At 36.4% G+C, this 22330-nt stretch overlaps 1 protein-coding gene across 2 annotated transcripts in view; it reads right to left on the minus strand.

Annotated features, from left to right (window-relative positions):
- The window catches only part of LOC105217238 (kinesin-like protein CG14535), a 128794-nt gene that overhangs the window by 58393 nt on the left and 48071 nt on the right, over positions 1-22330 (minus strand). The window contains exon 1 of one of the 2 annotated variants that reach the window (XM_011192147.3): positions 3323-4337. The exons of the other annotated variant lie outside the window; for it this stretch is intronic. Coding sequence (XP_011190449.1) covers positions 3323-3333 — 11 coding nt within the window. The 5' untranslated portion in view covers positions 3334-4337. Of the gene's footprint in view, positions 1-3322; positions 4338-22330 lie in introns of those variants that run through there. 2 annotated transcript variants of the gene reach the window in all.

Genomic DNA, 22330 nt, shown 5'->3' on the forward strand with positions numbered 1-22330 from the left:
CAACATTAAAAAGCAATCTACAAGGATCTCTATTGGAATAATTAAACCTACAACTAGAAATTAACAAACCCTAACAAATTTATTATAGAACAAGATGTTCCGAAGATCTTTGTGAAAACAACGGAAAAAGCCCTAAACTAGCTCTCATCAAAATTATCAAATTAATTAGTGGATATTACCTATATCGTTGGTAAACTAGGGACTAGTTTTTCATCTAAGGCTCAAGACTCGATTTCAGTAGTTGAGAACCTTTTTTAAAATTACTAAGAACTCGATATACTTAATATACAAATACTATAAGCATGAAGCATTCTTTACACTGTACTCACAACCATCAATAAATTGCACCGTACGCCGGTCGTCTTACAAGTAAGGTATAATAAATGACAACTGCACCCATTGCAAGAATGCAAGTGGCAACTAACTTAAGTATGACGTGGCACGTAGCAGCTAGCGTCGTTGCATGCATACATGAATTTGCGCAAACAAGTGATAACCAAGAAAACAAACAGAGCTCTATGCGAACATAGTACAGTTAGGGTAGCGGTGAAGTTTTAATTAAGGGATAGTCAGTCAGTCGCATTCAACTGTTGTAGCTGTGGGCTGTTATCCTGCGGCGCTGTTAGTGCAGTTTGGCGTAAAGATAAACAGCTGACAATACGACGATTGCAAATTACATAAGAGGAAGTGACATAAACCGACAACAGGACGGCCTTCGTGTGTGCGATTTACATAGATATGTACATATGTATATGTATGTGTATTGAATGTGTGCTTATATGTGCCGTTTAGTGGCAAGCTAGTGACAATATGCCACCCAGTGAAGGTATACACTTGAAAGCTCGCTGCAGTCCAGCAAAGCCGCTTTTTCTTCGTGTTGGACTGTTTTGTTTTCATTGCAGGCTGTTTGTCGGTTATTGTGGCTTCGAGAGAGCTCTAAACGGTCGTCCACAGTTTGTTGTTTTGGTTGACACATCGCGGTGAGGTAGATATGCTTAGTTAGTGTAAAGGGTGGTTCATATATTTTCTGCTAATCAAATCTCGGATTTGATAGGTTCTAATTCTCACTTGAAGTCTTTTAAAGGCTAGATTGTTCTCAGCTCAGTTCAAGGAACCTAATTATGTCCAATGAACCAAAAGGTCTAACATTATTCTATTTCTAGTTCCATTTGGACATAAGAGGGTTTTGAAAATGAGAACGATTCTACCCTGAAAATCATAGTTTCTGGCAAACGACCTCGGTTTCTTCGAAGCTTGCTAAAACTCTCGAATAAAATTGCAAAAAATAAAAGAATCCAACATATGAACCACCCTATATCACTGTATATACAATCACAAAACAGCGGGAATATACAAATAAATGCATAGGGATTACGCGCCCCATGACAACAAAATTAATTACGCCTAAACAGGCCGTATGGGTCGTCGGCGTTTTGTGAATCCTTTTGGCCAACATGCAATAACAACAAGTTAAATGACAATTGCAATTACAGCAAAGACAAAGGCACACAAGGAAGAAAAAGAAAATAGTGTAACATATATAAAGGCGGCATAAAAAATCATAGCGGCAAAGAGAAATAGTAAAAACACTGCAAACAAAGCGCACTGCGTGATTTCCATGTAGTAAAGTTGGAGAAAGTTCGCTATTAAAAGCTTTGCCACCACATGTGGCGCGGAGCTGTGTGTGATTTTGTTAAGCTCACAGGAGTGCTAACTAACTGAAGTAACTAAGGATTTATATGGACTTTGACTATATATGCCACACTTTAACTGCAATATTTTCTATGTTTCATATTTATTTCTTTCTTCAGTCGCGGCAGGGAAGGCTACGCCAGGAAATTATATTATTTTGACGTGTTTAATAATTTCGCTGTTTGCTTTGGAAACTCACTGGGATACTTTAATATAGAATATGGAAGAGAAAAAGGCGAATTCCGCATATTTAGTGGTTATGTGGGAACTTCTCAAATGGTTTCTATATTATAATAGCACTTTAATATTGCAAATACAGTTGAACTTCCCTAACTCGAATCGCCATAATCTACCAAAAAACTTCGAGTTAGAGAAACTTCCGAGTTACGGAAGGTAATTTGTATGAAATTTTACTTCTATTGCCAATCCAAGAGTACGAGTTATGGAGAACATCGAGTTATGGAAGTTCCACTGTATTCACCTAGGCGCTTTGAAGTATAACCTTGAAACAAATTTTCCGCAACACAGCTTCTATGGCTGATCTTCAAAAAGTGTACTTTGAAGGGCAATCCATTGGATAACATGGATTGAAACATTAATCCATATTAATGAAAAAAAATATTGAAGATTTCTTTTATAGCTTCTTAGACCCTATAAATATATTAAGGGGTTACATGGGTTTTGCGGGTCAAGTCGATCCGAATAATAATTTCGGAGATACAGCCTTTGGAAGATGTGCGCTCCAAGTCTGGTATGATTTAAAAAAATTTTAATTTTTTTTTTTGAAAATTTCAGAAATTATTCTTTAAATATGAATATTTATATTATTTATCATTGCCATGATTTTTTAGTTCTGCGAATATTTAAAACTAAGGCTAGCATATGACGATTGGAATTGAAAATATTAAACTTATATGGAATGCCCACGCTTTTGCGATAATAAGCTTCTCAAAAAAGTCTATTAAGCAAGACTTAAAACTTGTTTCAACATTTGGCTTGCATTAAATTCGCAAGATAAGCAGACAGCCTATATAGATTCAGATTACTTTTATTATTTTTCCATTAATAATTCTGTGCAATTATTCTTGACCTTTTGATACGAATAAACAACAGTTCAGAATTAAATACTGAACAGCTTTGCCAATTTATTTCTAAACTAGCTTTCAATGCAGTGTTTTGTCATTATTACTATTATTATTTTTAAATCCCTTTAAATAAAAAAAATTTAAAAAATTTTGAATATTCAAAATTTAATTTATTTCGTTTTTTAAAGCATCATTAAACTAAAAGAGCTTCCAATATTTGTATGGTTAACCAGAGAGCTTGCCTCAGAGTCTATTAAAGAATCTGATAAATTAGTAGAATTTATATTTTAAATTCATAAATTCTCCTTCTATCAGATTTTTTTTTCGAGTCATAGCGAACAATAACGCCAACAATACTGAGAGTATATAACATTTCTAAGAAACTTTAAAACAACTTCAAAAACAAAGTGCACTTTTAGGCTGCATAGTGTAAAAAGTTATTTTAGGGGGTTATCTAAACATAAATAACACAATACTAAAATTTCGAATATATTCGTTCTTAAGACTTTTCATATAGAAATCATTTTTTAAAGTCATTTACACACCTTTTATCCATTGTGCGTTTGGTGACTTCAATACTAAACCAGTCTTGCTTTATTCCGTTGCTCAATATACAAGTTATTTTTTTTCAAAAACTTAATTTGTATTTCATAATTTTTAGTAAATTTCCATATTTTACTTAATAATTTTCACTTTAATTATTTTATATTTATTTATAATATGCCACAATATTTTTCAAAAGCACAAAAAACACTTATTTATTTTCTTCAATATTATTTTAATAAATTAAATTTACAAATAAAATTTTTTTATTTTTTTATTTTTATTATTTAACTTTTTTTATTTATTTAATTTTTTTAGTTGGAATTTCCGATTTTCACTAGAATTTTATATAACATACACGGCTTGTTTTTGTTTGTTGGCCAAAAGCGGTACTCTAAGCCTACAATTCTGCTTAAATTTGGGCCTTATTCAAAGCGTTAGTTTGCAGTCCAAATTTCGACTTGATTTTCGAATCAATAATCAATCAATTTCTGAGTTATCTTTTCTTATTTACAAAACTTGTTTAATAATTTCTCTTGAATTACGAATTTTTTTGTATTAGTAATTATTCACTTTCCACTATTATAATATTTAACTATTATAATTATTATTTTTCTTGCAATTTTCAAATTTAATTATATTTAAATTCACATCAAATATTGCCTTTATTTATTTATCAGGCCATTCACATTGCACCAACCCCTCAACCTCAAATCGCGTGCTTCTTTCAAGCTGGTCGCACACAACCGCCGCCACTAACAGCCAGCCATCACCTTAAACACTTGGTACAATTGTACATTTTTGCTTGCCACTCATTTCGTCATTTCACGTTCCGTTTAGTTCCGTTTCCGTCGAAGTTGAATTTGCTACTGAATTGCTGTGCTGTGGCGTATTCGTCGACTCGCTTCGTTTGCTCGGTCGCATACGCCAATGCAAGCTGATATTTTCACGCACTGAACATACGCCACCGCTAGCGCAAGACACTCATACGCACACACACACGTGTTCATTTGTGGCATAGACGCTTTTCAAAACATTGCAATTGAGAGTGCAAGAGAGCGCGCCTCTGCTTATGCTACGCAATCATGTGGCAACGCTTGGCAGCCAGCAACATTCTCTCTTCACTCTCTGTTTGTATTCGGTAATATCGTAATTTTGTTGCGGCATGCAACATATAGTCTAAGCGTTATGTGTTTGTTGGTTCAACAGCACGTGGCAGTCTTTTGTATTCGCTTCAATAGACGAATTTGTTTGTATTGCTTTGCTTGTTTTGTGTGTGTGTGTGTGTATTGGAGTGGCTTGTGTGTCGTTAGCAACATTTCTCACGCTCGCGCAACATGTTGCGGAGAATGCTAGCAACATGGTTAGAAAGCATTCCTATAGAGGAATTGAGTTTTACTTCGAGTTTCATTAACTTCATGGCGGAATTGGAGTTTAAGAACAAATATCTATTGCGTCCTTTTGGGTCCTTGGGAAACCCCAAGTTTAATTTTACTTTTTTAGGTAAGCGTTCTGAATTCTTCAAGAATAAGGCAATGCAAAAATAATGCAAACCCCAAAAAAAGATGTTTTACACGAGTTAAGGTAACAAGGTGGTGCTTAATGCTTGCAATGGTCAAATGGCTCGAGTTTGTGGTTCGCAATGGTAATTAATTGCTGTAACATATATTAATTGAGATGTGGAGTAAATTAGTTGGAATTCTTTCAATTGTGTCATTACTGTCAACGATTCCTATTAGTACATCTTTAACTCTCTGTAGTCTAAACCTTCAAAACAGACTGCAAAGTGTAGGGGAAAGGATTACTACATAAGAGCTCTTACGACAATGCCAGTTCCCACTTTCTAAAAATTACATTTCAAGTTGTATGAAACACATCTTTTAATAAATAAAATCCATCTGACAGTTGAAATAAAGTAATAACCTTTGGTTCTGATTTGATAAAAATCCTTCAAATTCTATCTGGGAACCAGCATCAAGAACACGAACAATGTCAGCCTCGAAATCCAGCGCAGAATCACTTTTGCCAACAGGTGCTACTTTGGACTGAGTAGGCAATTGAACAGTAAAGTCCTCTCTCGACGAACAAAAATCAAACTCTACAAGTCGCTCATTATTCCCGTCCTGATGTATGTCGCCGAAGCGTGGACGATGACAACATCCGATGAGACGACTCTTGGGGTTTTCGAGAGAAAGGTTTTGCGTAAAATTTATGGTCCTCTGAACATTGGCAATGGCGAATACCGCAGACGATGGAACGATGAGCTGTACGATTTACACGACGACATTGACATAGTTCAGCGAATAAAAAGATAGCGGCTACGCTGGCTAGGTCATGTTGTCCAAATGGACGAAAACACTCCAGCCCTGAAAGTGTTCGATGCAGTACCCACCGGAGGAAGCCGAGGAAGGGGAAGGCCTCCACTCCGTTGGAGGACCAGGTGGAGAGCGACCTGGTTACACTTGGGATCTCCAACTGATGCCGAACTGCGAAGGAGAGAGAGAAGTGGCGCACTATCGTCGAGTCGGCTATAACCGGCTAAACGGTTGCAACGCCAATCACATACATACATACAGAACCCTTCAAATTCCTCGAAGGTCGGCAGTAATCCAATATTTTAAATCGAAGTTGGTTAATGGACAGAGGAAAATGAGAGTTATGGCGGTGGATCAACTCTACTCTACTAAAAAATAAGAAATCAGAACAACACAGTTTCGATGGAAAAAAATCTTATACAAATCTTCCGAGCAATCAAATGTCGTAGTAAATGGAATGTAATCTGGAACGATAGACGAGATCAGCTTCTAAAACGAGAAATATTAGAGGCTTCATCAAGGCGTAGCAAAAAACATAACTAGATCATGGAACAAGAAAGAATCGATATTTAGAGTTTACAAAAGAAAATTATAGAAGTCAAGGCATTTGATATTACAGCTAGAGGAAGGCCATAATCAAAATTTTCAAGCATGCAAGAACAATATTTTAGAAAAGCGGAATGTAAAAAGGTTCCAAGTGTAGTAGGTCAAAGGTTTAAGAGGGATGAGGGGGCTAAGTATGATTTGCTTATATTTTTACATATTTTGGTTGATATTTTCGTTTGATTGTGTAATCTTGAAACTTATCATTCAGAAATCCTTCCAATAATATTAAATTATTTACATATGTATATCAAATAGGCTCCTCGATTCATACCAAACTGCTGATGTTTATTTTAAAATTTGAGGTTCTAAAGTGTTCGAAAAGGGAAATGAGAGCTTGATCTAAATATTATGGCTTTTTTAAATAAATATCAAAATTAAAAACGCCATTAGTCAACCCATTTACAACACATTTTATTTCCACTACAGCGCCCCAATACACTAAACTCTCCATATGTTCACTCAAATTAAGAAATACAAGTATGTTTGGCTGTATGGTATATCCACATGCAAAGTAAAATAAAGTATTGTAAACTCAAGCCGGCGCACTGCCAACTTGATGAATTGTCAAACGAATGTAAACAAAGGCTTGAGTGACAATTGAATTGCGCTTGAGCGTGTGAATGCATAAACAAACTGGCTTCAAGAGCCAAAGCGGAAAAATAAAACGGCAAACAAACAAAAAAAAAAATGTTAAAATAGAATTAAGAGGCACACAAACTGCAAGCAACAAACTGAAGTATAACTGACAACAATAACATTAAACGGCAGCAGAGTAAACAGCAAATGACAAGTGACACATTGCAAAAAAAATATGAAAAAGGAGAAAACAACTCATGAAGAAGCAGTACAGCACAACACAACAACAACAACTAAAATGAAAAAAATGAAAATAAACAAGTAAGGAAGGGCTAAGTTCGGGTGTAACCGAACATTTTATACTCTCGCAATTTATTTATTTAACTTTATTTATATTATATAATATACAATTTGACCCACATATTCGTCATATATATTGTATAAAGTCCATTGAAAGTTGGAAACCCTAACATTAGGTTAGAAGCACCGAGGTCCTCATGTTCGATATATGGGGCCTTGACAACCTATGGTCCGATTTCGACGATTTTTAGAAATGGACTGCCACACTATAAATACAGTATTTGTGCAAAGTTTTGCACCGATATCTTCACTAGTGCTTACTTTATATATTGTAAAGTAAACGATTCAGATCGTCTTCAAAGTTCTGGTATATAGTAAGTAGGCGTGGTTGTGAAGCGATTTGGCCTATTTTCACAACATTGGGATGTAAGGAAACTTTTACAAACCAAGTTTCATTGAAATCGGTCGAGTAGTTCCTGAGATATGGTTTTTGACCCATAAGTGGGCGACGCCACGCCCATTTTCCATTTTGTAAAAAAATCTGAGTGCAGCTTCCATCTGCCATTTCTTATGTGAAATTTAGTGTTTCTGACGTTTTTCGTTAGTGAGTTTACCCACTTTTAGTAATTTTCAACCTAACCTTTGTATGGGAGGTGGGCGTGGTTAATATCCGATTTCTTTCATTTTTGGACTGTATTAGGAAGTGGCTAAAAAAACGACTGCAGAAAGTTTGGTTTATATATCTTCTTTGGTTTGCGAGATATATACAAATAACCGATTTGGGGGCGGGACCACGCCCACTTCCCCAAAACAATTACATCCAAATATGCCCCTTCCTGGTGCGATCCTGTATTCCAAATTTTACTATTATATCTTTATTTATGGCTTAGTTATGACACTTTATGTGTTTTTGGTTTTCGTAATTTTGTGGGCGTGGCAGTGGACCGATTTTGCCCATTTTCGAAAGCAACCCAAGGAACATGTGTTCCAAGTTTCATTAAGACATCTCAATTTTTACTCAAGTTACAGCTTGCACGGACGGACGGACGGACAGACGGCGGACAGACATCCGGATTTCAACTCCACTCGTCATCCTGATCATTTATATATATATAACCCCATATCTAACTTTTTTATTTCTTGGTGACACAAACAACCGTTATGTCATCCTGATCATTTATATATATATAACCCCATATCTAACTTTTTTATTTCTTGGTGACACAAACAACCGTTATGTGAACAAAACTATAATACTCTGTGCAACAGGTTGCGAGAGTATAAAAATTGCACTAAAATAACAACAACAACAGTTAACATCTAAAAGCAGCAGCAGCAAATGTGACAGTTGAGCCGTCACTTGAGTGCACTTAAACAGCAAAAACAATAAAAACAAAAGCAACAACAAGTCATATTTTTAAAACTCATTCGCGTTGTGCTTGAGAAATGGGCGTTGCAAAATGCAATACTTAACGGTAAATGATGCAAAAGAAAGCTATAACGACAACAATAACAACAACCTCACGTGAAAATGTAGCAAAATGCACGCTGCAACACAAAAACAATAAACTTGCAACACTTTGTGGCGCAAAAAGCATGCAACAAGCAAAGTGGTACGTGTGTGTGTGTGTGACGCTGCAGCAAAATGTGGATAAAACGATTTAAAGTGAACATTTCGTCAAGTGAATTTCAATACAAATACACAGCAAGTACCGCTATTTTTCGTTTTTAAGACAAGCAGTGAAAGAGCTGTGTAGAGGCAAAAAACCGGCATTGAGTCGAATCCAGGACAAGCAGGCGAGTTAAGTGAGTGTGAGCAATTCGAAAAAGGTGTTGCGAGGAAAACTGTTAACTAAAAGCTGGCAATATGAAGTGGGTGTAAATGCATTCACGCTGTAAAGCGAATATGAAGTGAAAATGTGTGAAGAAATTTAAAAAAAAAAATATTTTATAGCGCATACAAGCTAGTGAAATGAATATTTAGAAAAAATATAAAAAAATGCGAGAGAAAAAGTAAAAATAAATTCAAATAAAATAGTGAATAAATATTAAAAAAAAATTAAAAATAAATGTTAAAAATAATACATTAAAAATTTAAATAATTAATTAAATAAAAATATTTTTTATGTGAAAATATAAAAAATAAAGCCCAAATGAAAATAAAAAATCTAACAAAAATCAAAACTCGACACAAACAGCATCCACAACTCCACCAAAAATACAAAAAAAAAGTCCGCGGTGTGTGTAATCGAGAGCACTGACTGACAATTGCCCTCAAACCATAGACCAATCAACTAGAACTCATGAAAATAAAGACCAACACACGCACATGTATCCTCTTTATCCCCCCACAACAAACTCCAGCATCATGTGTACAGCAAATTGTGGATTTTGACTATTGGCATTGCCGGCTGTCCGCCGTCCGTTACTCGTTTGCATTGCCATGGGAAAACGACTGCTGCAACTCCGGTGTTGCATGGTTAAGTGGCGCTCCTTTGGGTACTGATTTTTTTGCATTCCCTTTTCTTTTGCTTCAGTGAAATTGATTTCAATCCACTTTTACGTTTTTTGTTTTGTTTGAAATGCAAATTTTATGTTGTTGAAAAAATCTCTCAGCTTGTTAAAGCCGTTCGAAGTGATTTCGTTGGTTGGCGGTCGCACTGATGTGATTAGTTTGTGGCAGTGTGAGTGAGGTGGTTTGAAGTTATTGAGGATATTGTATGCACTTTTTCATGTTATTCAGTAACATATTCATCGAAGTTAGAGTTTTTTCAGTGCTTGTTTTTACTAGATATCTGAACAAGGCTGAATGGTAAAAATAAAATTTTGATTTTGAGTTTTTGAGCTCTGCTGAGCTTGGGCTCGATTTCGATTTTGGAATTATATTATAGATATTTCATAGCACCGGACCAATAATTTCACCCAGGAAAAGCTTTGTATATGTGGATTGAATTAGTTGTATTCAAAGACTTTCGTCCGAAACCACATCTCAAAAAGAGCAGGTTAAACTTATTTTGGAAACCTCAACACATTATCATTCTAACCGTCAGCCAGGTTACACGGTCTAGCGGCCTTAATAAAGAAAAATTCAGTATTTCGGAAACAGATCCATGAAACGATATTGAGGGTTGTTTAATGAAACTAATAAAACAGTCGATGAGATCCGAAGACAATGGATGTTAGATCATTAGTGTGATCTTAAGAGTATTGTGATATGGAAAACCAAGCCAAGAGAGAGACAACCTAGTCCCGATTCAGTCTCTAGCCTCTTAAGAATACTCAATCTAATACTTTTTCAGTATCCAGGGTAATCACCATTGACGGATAGCGCTGCAATGATCATTTAAATATATTATGTTTTAGTAATATAACAATTAAGCTGGGGAATGGTTGGATAGCTTTGAAGAATCGAAGATCGTTAGTCTTCTAAATAAAGCTTATATTTAAAAAATTTTAATTTTCGTCTTTACATATTCAACAAATGGAGAAAGAATATTAAAATCTTTGACAAATGACCCTAAAAATATGTACATAGATATTCCCACAGGTTACGTTAAGGGGTTACATGGGTATCGTGGGTTCAAAAATTCGATTTTTTTGTTGGCTTATTAATTTCTGCAACATCTCAAGAATATTATCTTAAACTTTTAAGTCGATACGTATAATAGTTTCGGAGATATAGCCTTTGGAAGGTGTGCGCCCCAAGTCAGGTATTATTGTTACTCTAAACTTTAAATTAAAAATTTGACCGACATTTTTATTTTTTGAAAAATGTCTGCCAAAATTCCAAATTTTACTTTTTTGGTCCTTCGTTCAAGCACGATTTTATGGCTTTAACTAAAACACTTATTTTTTTTTTCATTTAAATTATTCTGTCAGGAGTTGTGCTGACAACATGGTCGTGCCTTTTTTCCGAGGGGTCACCTGAAATGAAGTCACAATGGAGGAGCTTTACATAGAAAAATATTGAAAATAGGCCCTTTTTTACCCGACAGAACCCCTGTAACCCCTTAATTCTTTTGACTGAACGAGAACGATTTCTTTATAATTACTATGAAAGTTTTCTGTCATATGTCAACGACCTTTTTATTAGCCTCCAAAACTGACCAAGTCAAAGTAACAAATCTACACAATTTACTCCCACAACCCTCCACACACAACTACTTGTTGCTCCTCCAATTTATTTGTGTAATTTAATTTTATCAGCAATTATGAAAAGCTTTCGGTGACAACGAAAATTCTCCCACAATCCGATTAATATCCCCACGGACTGCCACTCAACAAGCAACTCATTCTCAGCGCCGCACAAAGACATACGAGACGACAGCGGCATTTTTTCCCCATTGACAACACGACGGATCTTATCAGCAGCTTAACAAAACGTTTAAGCAAATAATCAAATTATATTGTATTAACTACACGGAAAGGCATTTTCATCAACTAATTTAACGCTTGCCGCTGACAAAAGCGGCACCCACGCTACCCAACCAACAACAACACTGGCAACCAACGCGTGACTACTGTGTAATTTATTTTCAGAGTCTCATTACGAAATAAAGAAAGTGAATGGAAAACACAAACAACAAAAGGGCAGCAAGCAGCAAAAGCAACAACAGTCGAAAGTAGAACGAAAAAAGGCGAAAAAAGGGATGAACCAAAAAGGCAATCCTTTCAGGTTTTCGAATTGCTATTTTCGCTGGGGAATTTGGGTGTAACCCTTTCATAGTGTGGTGATTACTTAACTAAATGTGGGTTAAGTCTAAGTTCTTAATTAATGATGGCCAATATGTTTACGGAATATTGATTACAGTGTTAGATAAAATTGTAGTTATTTGAGGGAAAATAGTCGCGGTTTATCTAATAACGTCGTTTATGATTATGATTATGAAGTTATTTAACAGTTGATATTTTCGTAGACACAAAATTCTTGTAACATTTTTCGACAATAGTGAAAATCTAGACGATGCTAGTCGGTCTAGTCATTTCCTTCAATCATTTTTTGAATGTTTATTCAGACGTCATTAAAGATATTTCAAAGAATTAAACCACTCTACAATTCCCTCATCATTCCCGTCATACTTTATGGTGCAGAAGCGTGGACGATGCCAACATCCGATGAGACGGCACTAGGAGTTTTCGAGAGAAAGGTTTTGCGGAAGATGCATGGTCCCTTAAACATTGGCAACGGCGAATACCGCAGACGATGGAATGATGAGCTGTATGTGTTATTCGACGACATAGACATAGTCCAGCGAATAAACAGACAGCGGCTACGCTGGCTAGGTCATGTTGTTCGAATGGACGAAAGTGCCCCAGCTCTGAAAGTGTTCGATGCAGTACACGCTGGTGGAAGCCTCCACTCCGATGGAAGGACCAGGTGGAGAAGGACCTGTCTTCACTTGGTATTACCAATTGTTGCCAAACTGCCAAAAGGAGAGATGCGTGCCGCGCTGTTGTGAACTCGGCTATAACCGGTTAAGCGGTGTCTACGTCAGTCAAGAAGAAGAAGAAGAAACCACTCTGTAAGAAGAAACCACTCGTCGAGAAGCAAAATTCTCATGACACCCGTTTCTCCGTTACCGGAATGGATCTAGATTTTATCCCGCCAAACTCTGATATTTCGACAATTTAGGAAGGAATTAAGACCTTTCCTAATAATTCACTAAAATAACACGCCGTAATAGTCGTTGACAAAATAACACATTATGTAAGATTTTAGATTAGTTTGTTTTAAAAAGAACCAGGAAGTAGGTGGTAGAAGAAATTTGAGAAGCGTTCACTGTAGGTCAGGCGACAGTCAAGACAATAACCTCTTTCTGCATATCGGCCAAAAGTGTCTTGTGTAGCAGCAGTGGATGATGTCGACAGAAATAAGCGACTCCAATACGACCGGGTAACAGACCACAGGGCCTCGAGGGTAACGAGGTAGTGGACGAAATTATCAAGAGAGGCGTAAAACTGTTATTTGAAAGCGCGAACGACATAGGTAAACCCATGCACTGCCTATATGATGATCTAGACTAGGAACTTGTTTAAATCGCGCTGGAATTATCTATCTGGATGCAAAACCGCAAAAGTTATATGTAATGCGATAGATCAGAAACGAAGTTTGTACTGACGCTCGATAGAAGGAAATGTAGGAACATGGTCATCTTACTCACTGGTCACTGTCTGATGGAGCCGCACGCCTACAAGATGGGACTGCCAGATAGCGAAGAATGCAGGAAATTTCAAGTGCAAGGTACCAAAGAAGCAATGGAACATCTCTTGTGTGCTTGTCCTGCAGTGTTAAGGCAACGGCTTCAGCACTTGGAGACCTATTGCAACCTACAGAAGAAGTCCAAAACTGTAAATTCCATTCGAAAAAGTAACAGTTTATAAATTAATGATCGAAAGCAACAGTGGATGCTTCGGATTTAAATTCCTTAGCAGAAACTTGGAGCTTCTTTACCGGCATCGAAACTTGCTTAGTGAGGAAACTACTCATATCTCCTTCCAAGGGTTCAGAATATATACAGATGTTAAATTGTTCTTTTATAGACAGTGATTTCTGAAGAAAATGAGATAATGCGCTGGCGAAACTAAGTATGCTCGAATCCTTATTACATTTGTCAGAAATTACTTTTCTCAAGGCTAATTTTTGTAAAAATTGAGCAATAAAATAGAATTTCGAGCTTCAAGAAATTAGTAGAAGTTGTGAAAATGATCTCTTTGGCATATTTCGTTGGATAAACAAGGACTATCTCAGATCAGTAATAGCAAGAACTATTGAGTTATTACTAATACACAGAAATATACAAAATTTATACGAGTATAAATTAAACTAATAAATGATGGTGTCTATATGTATATGTATTTTTATCAAGAATCCCTTAAAGGATATGATTACTATATTTATTCTTTGCAATGATATACCAAATAGTCTCACAAAACCATACAAACTCACAATCGCAGAACACTTTTAATTCAATATTGATTTTCACACATCTAGGCGTAATTAATCGCGCGTGTCTGGGCTCAATCAAAGCACAGACGCACAGCAAGGACGGACCGCAGCCAAAAACGCAATGGCGTACTGGACACATACACATATACACACACAGCATACCTTTGAGTCATTCAGCAAACTAACAGCGAGTGAGAGCTCAGCAAATGATGAGCCTGAGAGACAGACGCCTCGCTGGTTTGTCCAACTGTTGTTGATTGCGCCATTAGCACCATTTAGAATAACAATAAAAACAAAGCAACAAAAGAAAAGAGAGAATGCACACTTACTCACACACACTCAAACCAAAAAAAAAAAACTTCAAACATTTGGTTGTGATTTTGGCCTCTAATAACCCAACCTAGTTTTTCCGAAAACACACATACACTTTTGTTGTTTTTGTGCATGCATAAAGATCATTGCTATTGACCTAACCTAGCAGTGAATGAGGAAAAGCGCACCCTCTTCAAACGCTCAGAATAGACAACAATAACAACAAAAAGAAAGCGTGCGAAAAAAAAGTAACAACTACAATAAACACGAGCAGCAGTGGATGTAAAGTGTCTGTATGAATGTATATGTGGATATATATACTATATATATAAGTGTATGTGTATTTGAGCTTGTAAGTGTAATGGTTGGCTGTCTATCGCAACGACTGTTACAAATTGGCCTAATTTGACTTTTGTAACGTCGTCATTTTTGGTATTTTGATATGGCGTAGCATACAAGCAGGCGCACAAGCTGTAACCAACGAAATCAGACACACATACACACACACAGACACATACATATATACACATTGTATAACACAAATTCAATGTCAGCCACATACACTGCTTTGTAGTTGTTCGTTGTTAGCCAAGTGGAGGATTGGTTGGATTTCGCATCCTCATCAGCACATGATTATCGCACTTGATTTAGTATTGAAGGCGCGTGGTATATACAGACAAACATACATATATACGCCTGATATATGTATGCCTTTACCATTACTTTTCTTTTTTTTTACTGGCATTAGTACGCCATTCCTGCCACTCGTGGCATCAGACACACGTTCGGCCGTCCGTTAGTGTTTGGACAAATAAATGTGCTTTGACAGATAAAGCTGTCAAAATAGCGTTTAACATTTTGACTCGACAAAGCCACGGCAGCGAAGAAAGAGTAAACGGCTATGCGAGGGTTTGTGTGCGGAGTAAATGTGTTTGAAGTGCGAAAAAGCAGGCAATTTTCTAATGCAAGCGAGGAAAAAAAAAAGATAATATTGATATAAGGGTATATATGTGGAGATCACCACTCTACACTAATTATAATAATTTATCATAACAAATTGCTTTATTTATTTATTCGTACTGTACATAATTATTTATTCGTACTCTACTTTTTAAGTTTCGCATTACATGTATTTTCTCCTAAAACTTAACGAACGTAACAATGTAAGGATGTAAAAGCATAAGCATTGAAATAAAACACAGTTCGTCAGAGGTTAGCAAACCAATCACACGCGTTCTTTAATTCGCTATCGCTAACGACAACTACAACAACGTCTAGTACCGCATCACCACCAAATTGGTGTCAGAATTTTTAAAGTTTTTTATATTTTTTCAACCTTCGCCCACATAAAATGGACAATGGAATCCAACCGATGGAAATTGTGACCGCACCTGTCAGCGATGAAATTCCAGCAGGCCCAGAAGCACTCACACAATACAGAAGCAGCTGGAGCGCTAGTGACACCCAACCTCAAAATCAAGGTCATACGGTCATACATTTAGAAGCAGCGAGTGAAGCTTCGCGTCAGACAAAGCCAGCGCAGACAGAGGGCAGTGAAGTACCGCTTGCTCATCAATGCATTCAATTTGCACCGCTTCAACGGTATTCTGCACATGAAACACATGTACGAATTCCAATGCCTCGTATAACCCCTAATGATATGGATGCATGGTTCACATCGGTGGACTATTGGTTTAAGGCATGCAATATGAACAGCGATGCCCAACGTTACTACCATGTGATGGCCACCTTAGATCCTCTTACGTTACCAACAAGTCTCCATTACAACGGTTACAAATGCCAGATCAACGTTTTCAAATTGTTCACGTCGACATAATTGGACCATTGCCTTTAAACTATGGTTTCAGATATTGTCTCACATTGATCGATCGCTTTTCGAGATGGCCCGAAGCGATACCTCTCGTTGACATTCAAGCAGAAACGGTGTGCAGAGCTTTTTTAAACGAGTGGGTCGGACGATACGGCTCACCTCAAAAAATAATTACGGACCAAGGAACACAATTCGAATCAAAAACATTTAAAGAAATGTTACTAACATTAGGTACGAAGCGTGAACGTACGTCACCGTATCATCCACAAACGAATGGATTAATAGAAAGATGGCATCGTTCATTTAAAAACGCAATATTAGCTACCGGAAAAGACTGTTGGGTAGATAATCTGGGACTTACCCTTTTGGGATTACGAAATGCCATTAAGGAAGATTTGAAAGCGTCCGCAGCTGAAATGTTGTTTGGAACCGCAACACGATTACCGGGTGAATTTTTTACTACAAAACCAAATTTGCAGCCGAACTCAATTTTTGTGGAAAAATTACGTCAACATCTTCAAAAAATTCGCCCTGTTGAAACTTCATGGCATTCTCCCAGCTCACCATTCGTGAACAAAAACTTATTTCAATCAACGCACGTATATGTACGAAATGATCGAGTAACTCCATCAATGACAGAACCATACGATGGACCATACAAAATTGTAACAAAAAACGACAAAAATTTCACAGTAGAAATAAATGGAAAAAACGTCGTTATTTCAATCGATCGCCTCAAACCAAGTTACGACCTAGCAGATGAAGAACCAGCTAACGTCTCTAACCAAACATCAAATCTTCTAGAAGTGATAAATATCGATTCACAAAAATCTAGAAGGGGGGTAATGTGGAGATCACCACTCTACACTAATTATAATAATTTATCATAACAAATTGCTTTATTTATTTATTCGTACTGTACATAATTATTTATTCGTACTCTACTTTTTAAGTTTCGCATTACATGTATTTTCTCCTAAAACTTAACGAACGTAACAATGTAAGGATGTAAAAGCATAAGCATTGAAATAAAACACAGTTCGTCAGAGGTTAGCAAACCAATCACACGCGTTCTTTAATTCGCTATCGCTAACGACAACTACAACAACGTCTAGTACCGCATCACCACCAAATATACATATGTATGTGGGAGAAGACAAATTAAGTGAGCAAAGAGAAATTGAGTTGACATTTTTTCTGACACTTTGTAAACATGCACACACACATCTGACGTACGCCAGTGACAGCACAATCGATACTGTAGGTGACAGCTGTCATTATTGTTGCTACAAGGTATTAATAGTTATTTAGAAAGCAAGGGATTTTATTCAAGCAAAAGGTAAGAAGACTGTTTTTAAGAATACCCCAAGAATGTGTTAAAAAGTGGAGTAACAAATTTTGAATCGACTTTAATATTTATTTCGTAAGTAATACTCGATAAGTAATTTCAGCTACTTAAAAGACTGCTTATAGTATTGAATACAAGAACAAAAATAATGCAGGGTTACCATGAGATTACTTTGGCGGAAATGTATATGATAGACAGACATAGAGACCTCTTTTTTTACCAAGAGTCATAGCAAGAATTTAATATAGTATAATAATATATATAATATATCTAGTGCATTTAAAACAGTGATCTTTCTCCAAGACTCCAAGTAAAACATGTACTGCAGATAAAGAAAAGTTGAAACGTTTTCTTTTGCAAAAGACCAGACTTTAAACAAACATCTAAAGGAAATTGAACGTTTAGGGAGGCAGAAACTCAATATTAAATCCAGCGAGTTAATCAACTTTAAAATAATTGTGAATCACTGGAGAACAAAGAAAGATATTAACGGCTTCAGATACTTCTAGAATGGTTCATTACTATTTTTATTGAGATCTTTTTTTTTAGAAGTGTAAAGACAGATACCAAATCAATTGTGTATGTCAGTGAGATATGGTCTAAAAACTGAAATCATATTTTAAAATTTTCTAGAGGATTAATGGAATAGCAAATATCTCCCTTCCGCTTTTTTGCTCCATGACCGTTTTCGCTTGATATTATCGTATGTGATCCATTTTTCGTCGCCAGTCACCATCCGCTTCAAAAATGGGTCGAGTTCGTTCCGTTTCAGCAGCATATCGCAGTCGTTGATTCGGTCCAGACAGTTTTTTCAAATCATACGACACCCAAACATCAAGCTTTTTTTGTGTATACAGCCTTCTGCAGATAGTTTTGAAATGGTTTGGTGACTAACTCCCATCTTCTGAGCGATGTCACGAGATGCCACATCCCGGTCTAACTCTATGTTTTCCATGATTTGATCGGTATTCGTCGTCACAGGTCTTCCGCCGCCTGACTTATCCATGGTGTCGTTTTCTCCCACTCTGAATCGTCGAAACGATTCCTCCGCAGTTCGAAGGGATTGAGTACCATCCCCCAAAACACCATTAATCTCATGGTATGTTTCTCTAGCGGATTTGCCTTTAACGAAAGGAAACTTTAAAATTGCGCGAACTTCGGCGTTAGTGAACTCCATGTTTACACATCTATAACTGTTGAACGCAATATCCAAACTAATCATGCATAGTGTCGTTTTGTAGGTTATGTCAAGACCTTTCAAAGATGTATTGCCAGATACGAGCTCTGTAGCGCTTTATACATAACCACGAATTTCAAAAGACCAAAAAAGGCGGACGGGAGATATTTGCCAACCTAATATTAGAGATAACAAGTAAGAAAAGGCTAAGTTCGGGTGTAACCGAACATTTTATACTCCCGCAATTTATTGAAGAAATTTTATTTACATAACACAAAATTTACCCATAAATTCGGCATAAAGTTTAATAGAATAACGAAATTCGTCATATATAGTATATGAGGGCTGAGGTAATTCCTGAACCGATTTCATTAATTTTCACCAGCAAGGTACACTATATCCAAGACTATACGCTGACTTAATTTTGCTAAGATATCTCACATATTAACCTATACATAAATGCGGAATAAAGCTCACCGTATTTTCGAAAAACCTATAATTAGGTATATGTATGTGAGCCAGGAGATGTTATAACCCGATTCTAATAATTTTTGGAACAGAACACTATTAGAAGAAAACAATTTCTTATGAATTAAACTGAGATATCCGAGAGATTTACCCATTTAAAATTTACCCTTAGGCGCTGAGTTCAACACGTTCGATATCTGGGGCCTTGAAAAGTTATAGACCGTTTTCTACAATTTTTTCACAAATGAAGCCACAGATAATATACACTATTTGTGTAAAGTTTTATTCCGCTATTTTCATTGGTTCCTTATGTATACATTATAAAGTGAAGGAATCAGGTGGAATTCAAAATTGAGTTATATGGGAAGTAGTCGTGGTTGTGAACCGATTTCGTCCTTTTTTGTCCGTGTTATCAGGGTGTCAAGAAAATATTATATACCGAATTTCATTCGAATCTGTAGATATGGTTTTTGACCCATATGTGGGCGATGCCACGCCCATTTTCCATTTTGTATGAAAATCGCGGTCCCAAGGAACATGTTTTCCAAGTTTCATTAAGTTATCTCAATTTTTACTCAAGTTATCGCTTGCACGGACAGACGGACGGACAGACGGCGGACAGACATCCGGATTTCAACTCCACTCGTCATCCTGATCATTTCTATATATATGACCCCATATCTAACTCTTTTATTTATCTTTAGCAACTTTGTTGCGAGAGTATAAAAACTTGTGGCGAATCTAATTCGAGCTTTTAGAGCTATTACCATATTTAAGTGATAGATAATTCTGCAAAAAGCAGATTTTGTGGTGACAAGAGTAAACATTTCAGGATCACAAGCCGTCTCTGTTTTGAACTGGGTGAAAGGGTTATGAGTTCTATAGCTTCGAAACAATTCCTAGCGAAAGCTTTATAGAACTAACGATTGATAAGTGAGTTGATACGACAAGCGGAAGTTCCAATGAGCAGTAAAGGATAATAATAAGATGAATCCGGTAAACACTGAGTGAGCGACTGGAATGGGTGAGGGTTTTAAGTATCGGATTATATACAGTTACCATTTTCAATAATTGTACATATTATTCTAAAAAACCGAAATAATTAAAAAATAAAAAAAGTCGTTCTGTTGCTGCCACCTTCTATCAATACGACTTAATTTTCATATCATTGTTCCTGTCAAGTATTTAAAAATATTAAAAAATTAAGAAATATTTCTTTTAAATTCTCGAACAGCTGTTCAATTGAAAAATATGCACCAAGAACGGAAATTTGAAGATAAACAAAAGAAATTTGTCTACATTGCTCATCAATTCACACACACAGTCTCAGAAATTTGTACTAGGGTACAAATCATAAAGATTAAAATAATATTTCATGAACCATCAGCGTCGACATTTTTCACACATACAAACTAATTAAGTTTATTTGACTAATTTATGCAGTTAATTTTTGTTTTAGCTTTATTTTGAATAACAACAAAACCCGACAGACAAATGTGAACGAAGCTGACAGATGAAATTAAAAAACAATTACTTGCTTGGGCGAAAAACATACTCTTATGCATATGGTTTAAGAAAATACGAGTAGAATGAGAGAATACAAGAAAAAAAGTGGACGAACACACTTCCAAATTGGTCATTAACATTTCCGACTCGCCTGTCGCTGCCAGCAAATCATGTCAATAAATTGCGCAGATCACTGAGATAAAGAATGGATGGGAAAGGGAGTTGGCTCTGGTCGAAAGTGGAAATGTGAGGGGCGTGTGCCGAAATGTCTAAATAAAAAACACGAAAAAAATGTGTTGCAACAAAACAAAAACTAAATTAATGAAATGATTTGGGCGGCACATGGGAATTTTTTGTGGACCAGCCATGGCAGTTGGACTAACCAAAGCGTGTGTGCCGCGAAAGTGATTTACTGAAATATTTGTGAGATTTAGAAATATTTTTGAAAATCTTTCTCAATTCTCCACATTCAATATGTCATTAGGCCTGTCATAAATCAACGCAATTATAATGAAAATGCATCACTGCGCATAAAGCATGGTTGCCACTCAAGCGCGTAGAGTCGGTGGGTAAATAAAACTCGATTTAACCGATGTAAAGCACTATATGAGCGTCATTTATATTTGCCACATCTGCTGCGCGCTTGCCACACACATGTGGCACTCATGACATCACTTGTTTTACTATGCTACTTATTGCTATCATATTTTGTTGTTCTCCGTTTTTTTGCTCTCCCGCAAACTAATCACTTGACAGTCGGCCGCAACTCGAGTGGAGTTGTGTGGCGCCAGCACCAATTGTACTCCTTATTTTCTCTACTTTGCTTATTGTTTATTTATTTTCGCCACTATTTTTCTGCTATAATTGCATTATTCTTCATTCTGCATGATTATTTGTTATAACAAGTGCTCATTTTTAAGTTTTTTTTTCAGTAAAACGTAAAAAATGGAGTAGTTGTTGAGAAAGCACTGATAGTCTTCATATTTATATGTCAAAGCTGTCTGAGAGGGAAACTCTAAAGAAACAGTGTCGGGTAGTTGTAAGGGAATACAAGAATATCGAAAAACAATTTTGAGGACATTCGAAATTATTTCAATGTAATGGTTGGTTATGCATATGAAAGATCCCGTAATTTCCAATACTTAAGTTCTTGATTTCTTGACTTAGGAACCAGCATTAACAAACACCAACAATGTCAGCCTCGAAATCCAGTGCTGGATTACTCTTGCCAACAGGTGCTTCTTTATACTGAGTAGTCAATTGAAAAGTAAAGTCCTATCGAACTAAAATCAAACTCTACAAGTCGCTCATTACTTCCCGTGCAGAAGTGTGGACTGATGAGACGACTCTGGAAGTTTGCTAGAGAAAGGTTTTTGATCTTTTGAACATTGGCAAAGGCGAATACCCAGACGATGGCATGACGAGCTGTATGAGTTATTCGACGACATTGACATTGTTCAGGGAATAAAAAGACAGCGGCTACGCTGGCTAGGACATGTTGTTTGAATGGATGAAAACTGAAAGTGTTCGGTGGAAGCCGCGGAAGAATAACACCACCACTCTGTTGGAAAAACCAGATGAAAAGTGGCCTGGCTGCACTTCGAATTTCCAAATGACGCCAATTG

The sequence above is a fragment of the Zeugodacus cucurbitae genome, chromosome 3, assembly GCF_028554725.1.
Source record: "Zeugodacus cucurbitae isolate PBARC_wt_2022May chromosome 3, idZeuCucr1.2, whole genome shotgun sequence".
NCBI lineage: Eukaryota > Metazoa > Arthropoda > Insecta > Diptera > Tephritidae > Zeugodacus > Zeugodacus cucurbitae.